General features: G+C 48.9%; 1 protein-coding gene across 2 annotated transcripts; it reads left to right on the plus strand.

The window, feature by feature from the left end:
- Positions 1-1,722: 1,722 nt before the first annotated feature.
- On the plus strand, positions 1,723-4,309 carry LOC110354299 (transcription factor HES-4). 2 transcript variants are annotated; one of them, XM_021278160.4, is made up of 4 exons: positions 1,723-1,926; positions 2,409-2,504; positions 2,653-2,731; positions 3,527-4,309. In XM_021278160.4, exons 1-4 carry the CDS (start codon positions 1,723-1,725, stop codon positions 3,970-3,972), a joined length of 825 nt encoding a protein of 274 aa, XP_021133835.4. In that variant the 3' UTR covers positions 3,973-4,309. The 2 variants fall into 2 exon arrangements, with proteins under 2 accessions (XP_021133835.4, XP_071898393.1); XM_072042292.1 differs by having other exon boundaries at positions 2,656-2,731.
- The last annotated feature ends 5,773 nt before the right edge of the window (positions 4,310-10,082 follow it).

The following is a 10,082-nucleotide window of genomic DNA, read 5'->3' on the forward strand; positions in this document are numbered from 1 at the left end:
CCCAGCCATTCCATGAAGGCAGGTCACCAGCATTGGGGCTGGGGCAGAAGGGGGCCCCAGGCAGAGGGGGGAGGTTTGAGAATGGCTATGAGGGGACACACAGCCCACAACTTCGCACTCCCAACCCTCCTTGCCAGTCTCTGGAGAGTGGAAAATCCTCCAGTTTTCTGTGGAGCGGACAGATCTGATATAAGGCGCCCATCCCTGCTCCTGTGCTGCATCACCATCACTTGGCACGAAGGACAAACTGTCCCCTCCCATGTCCTCCTCTCCCTGAGAAACAAACTCCATCCCATCTCAGGCTCTCCCTCGTGCACCCTTGCCAAGTAGGGCACTTATAAAACCAAGCAACTGCACCCAGTGCCTGCATTTGACTAACAACCCCTGCCTGCAAGATACCACGTCTGGGGACATGTTTTCATCAGGAGCCCAGGCAGCAGTGCGTGCAGACACACTGCAGTTATGTTTGCATTCACACACATACAAACATACACCCACACAGTGTTTAAGCAAGGGACGTGATGTCCTTGCTTTTATTCCTGGGGTACATCACCACCTACGGTTGAAGGGGTGGAGTGAGGGCTCTGCAGCTGCAGCGCTGTGCCGGGCGATGGGAAATCCCAAGAGCAGCTCGTGGTGGCTTTTGGTGCTTCTGAACCACTCGAGCTTCTTCCTGTCCATTTAAATAAGGTGGCACATTCAACACCACCCTAAAGGGCTTCACCTCCGTGACTCAACAGGACACTGCCAGATCCTGCTCATTAGCAAAGCAACTGTCAGAAAGCAAAAGCACAGTCATGAAAGATGCCTTCATACTCCCCCTCAAAACCAGACAGAAGTGAGGAAGCATAAAGGCACATTCTCATCCTGTGCCAAGTCTGCTTTGAAGGCCCATGTGCTTCCGCACTAGCATTTCAGAGGATTAGAAACAAACAAAAACACCCTCCCCCCCAAAGCACCCCAGACTCCTGGCAGCATGAAAGGGGGAAAAAAGCAAACAAGTAAAAGTCCCACAGAATTAGCAGGACCGAACTCACCTCTAGGTTTGCTTGCATGTGCAATTGTCTGTAAGTTTAATATTAAATACTACACGGCAGTCAAAAATTAGAAGAGCTTCGTATTTCTTACATCTAGCTGCGTACAGCAGAGAATTTGGGTTCTCAAGAGGCAAATGAAGTGCTTTCCCTAGAGGATTTTTTGATGAATACAATGTTTCTGTAGCTGTCTGCTGTCAACAGTTTTTAATCGATCGTCGTTGCCTTGCAATAACAACTCCCAGGAGCAGGAACTGGTCGATCAAGCACTCTATTATTAAATTAAGAGGCTGCTTCAAAGATTTAAAGTGATTGAGGCTCAGGTTAGCAGGTAAAAAGCAGCACTGGCTCAAGGAGATGCAGGGAAAAGAAAGACCCATGGGAGGCATTTTCCCAGGTGTAACTCGACTGGTTCCCAGCTATTGTTTTCCTCCCTGGGAATCTGTGCAAATTGAGCAAGGAGCCACGCAAGCTGCTCAGAGCGCGCCCATTTTGCTTCCCTCCTTCCTTAACAAAAGATCCCTACAAAGCAAAGCTTTGGAGGCTGGACATCTGTCGCCGTTTGGGGGGGCCGGCGTGGTCATTGAAAAGATGCAGTGACCTGTCAGCTTTGATTGATGGCCACAAACCTCTGGGCTCGACCCCTCGTGTGGGAAAAGAAGTCCCGCCAAGGCAAGGCCCCTTTCACATGCTAATTCTGGGTTATAAATACAGCAGAGGAGCAGAGGAGAGGCAGAGAGCCTGTAGGGACAGGGAGCGACCTACTGCCCGAGTGCCTCCTCCACGTCCCTGTCCTCACAGCGTGCCAGGGCGGCCAGGCTGGATTACAATGACTGCCGCAGCCACAGCCGGCGGCGTGCACAAGCTCTCCAGCACCAAGGAGGAAAGGAAGGTAGGTCCCAGGGGAAGCCCACGCGCGGATGGACGCTGGAACTCGGCAGGTGAACGATGGGGGCTACGGACTTCTAGGAAAGAGAAACACAACATTTGCATCCTCTTATTATACAGATGCTTTCTCTGAATTTAACCCACGTGGGTGTTGGTGTTTTTCTTCTGCTTCCTTTCTCTGCCTTAGAAAGGTTTCTGTCTTTTGGTTTCAGTTGGGTAAGCTGTGGTTAATAGGAGTGTAAGTAAGAGAATTCAGACCTAGCACGGCCCAAAGGACAGGCCCTTACCAGAGCTAGAGACCAGAGCTCCCCATCTGTAACTTGCCGAGTGCCGCATCGCTGCGCGCTGGTTTCGCGCAGAGATTTGACCTTCCTGGCTCCAGGGAAGCCCACACAGCCCTGTTAGGCCCTCGCTCCACTGCAGCAGAGAGGTGAAAAAGAAATCATCTGCAATTCTTCCTCCTCCTCCTTTTCTCTTCCTTGCCAGCTAAGGAAGCCTCTCATTGAGCGGAAGCGAAGGGAAAGGATCAATAACTGCTTGGACCAACTGAAAGAGACCGTTGTGGGTGCGTTTCACCTGGATGTAAGTGCTCACTTTTACACAGATTTTGTCCTGCTGATGGGGATTGTTTGGCTTTTGGGGGGACAGGCAGGGGGCTTTGTCTTCTGGGAAACTTGGCATTGCACAAATACATCGTGGCCTCTCAGCTGCTGAACTCTCTCTTTATTAGCAGTCTAAACTCGAAAAAGCAGACATCCTCGAAATGACAGTCAAACACCTTCAGAACATCCAAAACAGCAAGTTGATGGGTAAGTGCACCTTCCCTACAGCCCCTGATGCTCAGGGCAGCCCTGGGGGTGTCAGGAGAGCACAGCTCCAAGCCTTTAGCTGGCAGCTTGGCAAAAGCCTCCTTCAAACCTGTTGAGGCCCGAGTTGAGGTCTGGGCTTGGCTTTCACCACTAGATGGGGAGATGGAGCTGAACACTTGGTAACCCACGGAAGCTTTTTCTTCCAGTGCCGGTTTCTCCTTTTGTTCTTTTTTGGCTCTGCTTGCTGGTGGGCAGCAGGATGCTGGGGCGGCCTGGCCAGGCAGCTCATTCTCCGCACCACCTCCCCCTGAACCTTGCAAAGCACTAACATATCATAAAGCCCAAGCGATTTAAATCAGGCTGAAAACGGGGCAGGAAGCAATCTACCTACTCTACTCCAGGAGCCAGTATCTTGGCCTTACAGAATACATTTTTCAGTGTCTCCCAGTGTCTTAAAAGGGCCCCAAAAGGCAGCTATAGACTGGCAGGGAAGCTCCCTGAGATATCCCTGTTCCAGTGGGAAACTCCAGCAGGACACCTGAGCCCTGTACCCCCTCCAGCCTGGACCCCACTGCTCTGACTTGCACCATTTGCAGAGCTTTTGCCTCACCCTGGGAGCAGCAGGGCCCTGACCTGCTGCAGCCCCCCTGCAATGATTTCAGCTGGAAGCTCAGTGTGGTTTCAGCAATAAGCCCCCACAGGGGCCAATGCAGACAGGACCGTATCAAATGTTTTTAAGTTGGACGTGCAGGTTTTACACACTTACCAACTCCAGTTGCCTTCTGTTCAATGCAGCTGATTCCAAAGTGGGCCTTGAAGCTCAGCAGAGGTACAGCACTGGATACATTCAGTGCATGCACGAGGTCCACAACCTTCTCCTCACCTGCGAGTGGATGGACAAGACACTTGGGGCCCGTCTGTTAAACCACCTGCTGAAATCTTTACCGAGGTCTGGTGAAGACACCTGCAAAGCAGCATTAAGATCTTCGAGCCCATCTCAGCAGCCTCTCTTGACGCCAAAAACCCCACTGGGCCCTAAGGGGAACACTCCCAGCACAAATCCATCTCAGGAGCACTTCTACCCAGTGGAGAACAAACAGGCTTTCAAAAATTCATTCCAGCTGCCCTTGCTGTCGGTTTTCAGCCAGGTCGATGCTGTGCCTCCCAGACAGGTCCTGCAGCTGAATTTTTCCCATAATAACCCTAGTATGGGGTCATTAGATATGTGGAGACCATGGTAAAATGTGTTTTCAAATGTTTATCCTAACCTTAGACACTTATGTATGTATCTTATAGATATGTTTCTTTAAAACACTTGTGGAGCAAGTCTGTTCCTGTAGGTGTACTAAAGACCAGGGTACTTCAAGCCGAAGTAAACCTATGTGTAGCCTGCATTGTAGAAGGCTGCTATTATTTTGTATTTATTTAATACGTCTAAATTATTGTATAGAATCCTCTCATGTTCTTTAGTGTATATTAATTATATAACTTTCTTGTCTTACATTCCTAAAATAATTATCTTTCTATTAATAAAGAAACAAGACAATGAGCAACAACCCCTCTTACACCAAGCTTACCTCTCGGGTCTCACGTCGCAGCTGAGATCACTTCACCGGATAAAGAAGTAAACAGTCAATTTCTTCTTCCCTTTTTTTTTTTTTTTTTTTTTTTTTTTTTAATAATAGTATTATTGCGCAACTATTTCAGTTCTGATTCCTGTAACAATGCTGCAATGACTAGAAAAAAAAGAAAGGGAAAGATGTTGTTTAGACGTTTTAGACTATTCAGAAATACTATCTGTATTGCTCACCTTAGATGTGCTGTTTCCAACGCCTGACCATGCTGATACAACTGTTAAATTAGTGAGCTAAGTGTAAATATATGTTACATATTGTTACATTTAGGAATTTTTATTTTGTTTATTCTAAATAAACTTTTGGAAGATAATGATTGATATTTCTCCCAGCCTTGTTCTGTCTGCTCTGAGTACACAATACTTGGGAATCTGCTTTTGTTTTCTTCTTTCACAAATAGTTTTCCTTGAAGCAATTGAAAGTGTTCAGTTTTTTTGACCCTGATGCTTTGTAGAAAAAGCAGCACACGCATGCTCACACACACATACACAAAGAATCACCTGGATCATGGTAATACTTAAAAGTTACAAAAAAAAAAAACAACCCACAAACAAGAGTTGGGCTTATGAACCTGGGCCAACACTTGAGGTTTTACTTTTAAGGGAGTTGCAGACAGACTCTGAAGGGCAGAAGGTGAAATAACCTACCAGTAAGATCAGGACAAATCTGCTTAACTTGTTGACAACATTTGGTCACAGTTTTTCAACTCAAAGGCAGTTAAAAGCCCTTCACAGTTAAAAGAAAAGAGCAAGGATCTCTTAAACAAACACTGTGCATACTAAATAATGGATCCCCAGTTCAGAGAGACTAATTATGCAGTGTGATCTATTTGATGATGTGTTGAAAGAGTGAAAAACATCACCTCTGGCTTTAGCATCCTTTTCTGTGAAGCTGTCCCTTTCATCCATCACTCCTGAAGAGCTATTAGAAGTGGTAACATAAGGGTGGTAGGAGCAACAACTGGCTTACATGAAAAGAGGCAGCATTGGTGTGTAGCAGCGCAGATTTCTTGAACTGGAGGGTAAGAAAGCAATTCTGTATGAAATGTAGAACTGCACCTATTTTAGTGCAACCTCAGTTCCCACTCTCTGACTGAAAATAAGGACTCCCCCAAGATGAAATTAACTTTCAGTGAAGGGAACCTCCAGAGGAACAGCAATATAGAAAACACGCCCAAATCACCCCCACCCCACTACAGTGGGGACTGGGGCCAGCCCATGCAAACAGCAGCAGCAAAGTCCACTGGACACTCACAGGTTGTGAAAACATTCAGGCAAAGTGAATGAGGTCCTGAAAGAGGAAAGACATTGAAGACCTTCAGAAATCAGTATTACATATTGCTGAGCTTCAAGAAAGCCCCACCACCACCTCAGCACCCATTTCTGCACCCACTAGAGAAACCTGTACTGCCCAGCACCGAGGTCTGCACACAGCGCAGCAAAGAGGAACAGATCCCAACCCAATACGGGGCCCAAAACTTAACAGTTTTCCTCCTAGACCATCTCAGTAATTCACCTTATCACACGTCTGACAACCTCCCTGTTATGCTGGGAGAGGGGCTAGGAAACATTCTGGTGTGCTGAAAATACTTTGCTATGTTTTGACAGCATCAACTTAAAGACATACTTTCCCCAAAAAGCTGTAAATCCCCAGTGACTGTAATTGTCAGCTATGGTTACTGTGCTGAAAAGAGATCAGTGGGAAATATGTATTTCTCACCATCTCTGCTTGTTTACTTTATGCATTTGAAAATCCTTTGTGGTTAGTGAGTTTTATTATTTCCTGTTTCTAATCGGTAAGGGTTTTTTTCTTTTGTGGGTGTGGAGGGAAGGGTCACATAGCAGCTGGTGAGAGATTTAAAAATAGAAAAGTGAGACTGCAGTGCTTGGCCAACAATCTCCAGGAACAGTTTGAGTGCAAGACACTAATTTGTCACTGCCTTCATTTCCCACCAATGGCCTCGTTTTAAGCCATCTCCATGCCACATACCTACACACAAAACCTGCTTTGGCCAGACAGAATCCTTTGCACATCACCAGCTGTCAGGAAAGAAAAAAACTACGCCCTGGTAGCGGTGTCCCAGGGCTGCTGGCTGTGCCACTGCTCAACCCAGAGCTCAGACACCTCCGAGGTCGCAGCACAGCTCCCACCTGGGACTGCAGGCCCAGGGCAGGAGCGGTCTGGAGGCGCAGAGAGCGGGGATGCTGCACACCCAGCTCTTAACGCACACACTGGAAATGGCCATGACAAGCACCCAGACCAGACTCCCCAGTGTGGGTACAGACAGACAGACAGACCGACCTGTTCGCTAGAAGTGGCCACTGGATGCAGCAAATCTCACGCAGCACATGGAGCACACGCAGGGCTGGGAAGCCTGCTGCAGATCCCGGGCTTTGCTTGTCCCCTTCCAAAGTGCTGATCCAAATGGGCATCTGTGAACTGAGCATTAAAGAGCAGAGGCAGTCACTAAGTACATGCAGAAGGCTGGATCTGAGGCCCAGGACCCCCATGTGGCTTTAACACAAGGCGATTACTGATTTATATAAAAAAACCTCTGAGCTCAGGTGGGCAAACCACCCATGTGCATAGCAGCTCTGGTCATACAAACTGTGTTCCCAGAGCAGCTCTCACTGAAACCAACATGAAAACTCCCACTTATTTCTCAGGAAATAGGACCAAGTCCTTTCCCAATTAAGATAGCACAGAGGCTCACAATACATAACAGACCTCACATGCTCCTAGCATGCCTTCTTCCCCCAAGCACATGCAGCTCAGGGGTTCCAGGGCATCCCTTTCTTTCCCTTTCTTCTCCTCTCACTGGGAGGACGCTGGCACAGCCCCTTTCTGACCACACAGTCCTCCAGCCACCCACAGCAACCAGACCAAAGTACTTCTGGGACGTAGGAGCGGTGCTGAGCCCCTGCAGATCGCTAACAACAGGGGCCGAACACTTTGCTTAAAAAGGGAACAAAAGGCAAATTTTCAGTCGGTGCTTTCATTGAGCACTCACTTTTGGCAGGACGAGGCCACAGACTGCTGGCGTGACCTCTCCAGCACCCAAGGAGGGGCAGGCTCCTAACCCTTCACAGTTAAAAGCAAGCGGCCTTGCAAAACCCCACATAAAAGCAATGTGGGGGCAAAACATTTTCAAACTGCTTTCACCCACACAGCAGTGACTGCAACTGCCTGTAGCTAGACAGCAAAGTGCTCCTTTGGGGAAGCTCGCTGACAGCAGAACACCAAAAGCTTCAGCTTCCCTTTACATATACACCACTATAAATATGTGTGTGTGTGTGTGTCTGTGTGTGTGTGTGTGTATATACATGTATATACACACACATATATGCCATTTTCTCCCAGCTTACAGTGTAGACATTCCTATCTGAGCAGAGACATTCTCATATTTCATCTCAGGAGGAGTAATGCTGTGTTGAGAACCTAACCCAAGGTCTGTCACATTTTTTGGAGTTTTCACACACTCCCGAATAACACAGCAGAAGCTGAGGCCAGCCCTGGGCCTGTACTAAGATGTTTCATTTATAAATCGTAGCCCTGGTAGGAATGCGGTTTGCTGCCTGGGGCACTAATCACAGACGTACCAGAGCCTGGGAACTCAGTCTGTTTCTGAGACTTTCCCTCGGTCCTTGTGTTAGGTGTCACAAGTCTTGCTGCACATTTGGAGTTAAAAGAGCACGTTAGAACATTTGCGTCACATTTTCCATGGCTAACACAGCCAAGGAAATGTTGTATGCTCGATCCCAATTCCACTGCCACAGAAAGCACTGGACTTCCAAGAGCAGCTCAAAGGGGTTCATGTCTGGGGCTGGAGAACTGTCCCACCTGCTCTGCCACACTCTGAAATGCTGTCCTGTGCCATAAAGGGCTGGTTCACCAGCTGTCAGAGCAACCCAACAGCGTGCTAGCCTTCCCACATTCATTCTGCATTGATACAGAGCTTGTGCTCCTGGCACACCAGGTGTGTTGTAAAGCACATTACTCAGAAGGCTTCACATTAACAACGCAGACACGTCCGCAGCCCTGGCACAGGACCTGGCCAGCCACACCGAGCAGCCACATCGGTCACCGCTGCCTCCCCCCAGCTTTGCCAAGACCTCCGTGTTTTCCTCCCGGTGGCTGTTGAAGCCCCGGAGCCCACCAGGAGAGCTGCATTCCCTTCGGGAGGTGGAGCTCGTACCATGTGGGGCCACGAGCACCATTTTTGATGGCTGCTGATGGAACGGAGCAAATCCTGCTCTAAGTACGTTCTTGCCTCTGGACTTTGCACCAGAGTGCTGCAGTAAGAATAATTCTCAGTTAAAAAAATGTGAAGGCAGAAGCAAGCCTTACACAACCACAAAACTGGAAGGTGACAAAAACCTCAGCGTGGCACTGGACGGACACACCTTTGTCAGACACAGCTGGGGATGGAGCACGGATCGCACCAGCCTCTGCAGCATAACCCACCTCGCCCTCAACAACCTCTGCCTGTGGTCACACCACCTCCCACTGCTCAAGCTATTTCCTTCCACCTCCTACAAACCAAGGAGAAAGCAAGAAATCATTTCCACGCAGTTCAGAGGAGCAGATGTTTTGCAGGACGGTGAAGTAAGCCAGGAGAGCCACAGCTGAGCTCCTCAGGACAGAGGAGCTCCCACAGCAGCCTGAACTTCCCTGTGTTGCTGTGGGAATAACTCAGGAGCAACCACAGAACCTCACAGTTCTCTGCCCCCTGCCCTACCCTACAAACATTCAGCCTATGTGAATATTAAAGTACAAAGCAAAACACTTCCAGATACGCGCTGTTCCCACTGGAGAGGCTGTGAGAACAAGCGATCCACACGGGATAGCGATCACATCGCCCCATCCACTCCTGAAAAGTGCTGATATTTTGATAGGTGTGATAGAAGAGCCATGCAGACCATCGAACACAACTAAAGCAATACAAGACAGACAGGTTCTCCCAACCAGACGTGTTGTTGTCAAAATTCTCTGGGGAAAAGCAGACCAATGCCTCCCGGTGCTTCCCACAGCTCGGCACCACACACAGGAGCACACACTCACCAGAAGGCCGCTGCAGCAAGCCCTTCTCCCTCGGCCATAAGGCCTGAGGGACACAGACACATCTGGGGCAGAAAGGTCCACGTGTAAAGCAAGCTTGCCAACACAGACCCCCAAAAATAGAGGGAAGCTCTGAGCTCATCAGCGCAGCTTATCTTACCCATGGATTTGGACTGGGTGCCAACTGCCCTGTGTTTGTTTCAGGGCAGACAGTTACAGAGCAGGGGTGTGTGGCAGTAGCTAAAACTCAGGCCCACAAGACAGCTGAGAGAGTGTAAGCCCAGCTCCCAGTTCCAATTGCTCTGCACCTGAGTTTTGCACATCTCCTGCTTGGGAGCAGTGACTGTGGTGAGATCGCCAGATGAAAAGCACCAGCAAGACGCCAGGGATTGCACAGATTAAAGAGAGGAGCCAGGAGTTAAAAAGCACCTCTCCAAGCAACTATCATGTGAATCACATCTCCACTGACTTTCTAACTCCAGCACTCACCTCTTCAAAGTTCCTCTACACAAACATCCTCTTGTTGCCCCTGGAGCCTCTCCTAAAGCCCCGACAGGGTCAGGCCCAGCCCTCCCCCTGCCCTCAGCCTTATCTGATTCATGCTCCCCACCTGCCCTGCATCTTTAGCCCCACACCCACCCAGCTGCCCTCCTACTTTT

The sequence above is a fragment of the Anas platyrhynchos genome, chromosome 9, assembly GCF_047663525.1.
Source record: "Anas platyrhynchos isolate ZD024472 breed Pekin duck chromosome 9, IASCAAS_PekinDuck_T2T, whole genome shotgun sequence".
Classification (NCBI taxonomy): Eukaryota; Metazoa; Chordata; class Aves; order Anseriformes; family Anatidae; genus Anas; species Anas platyrhynchos.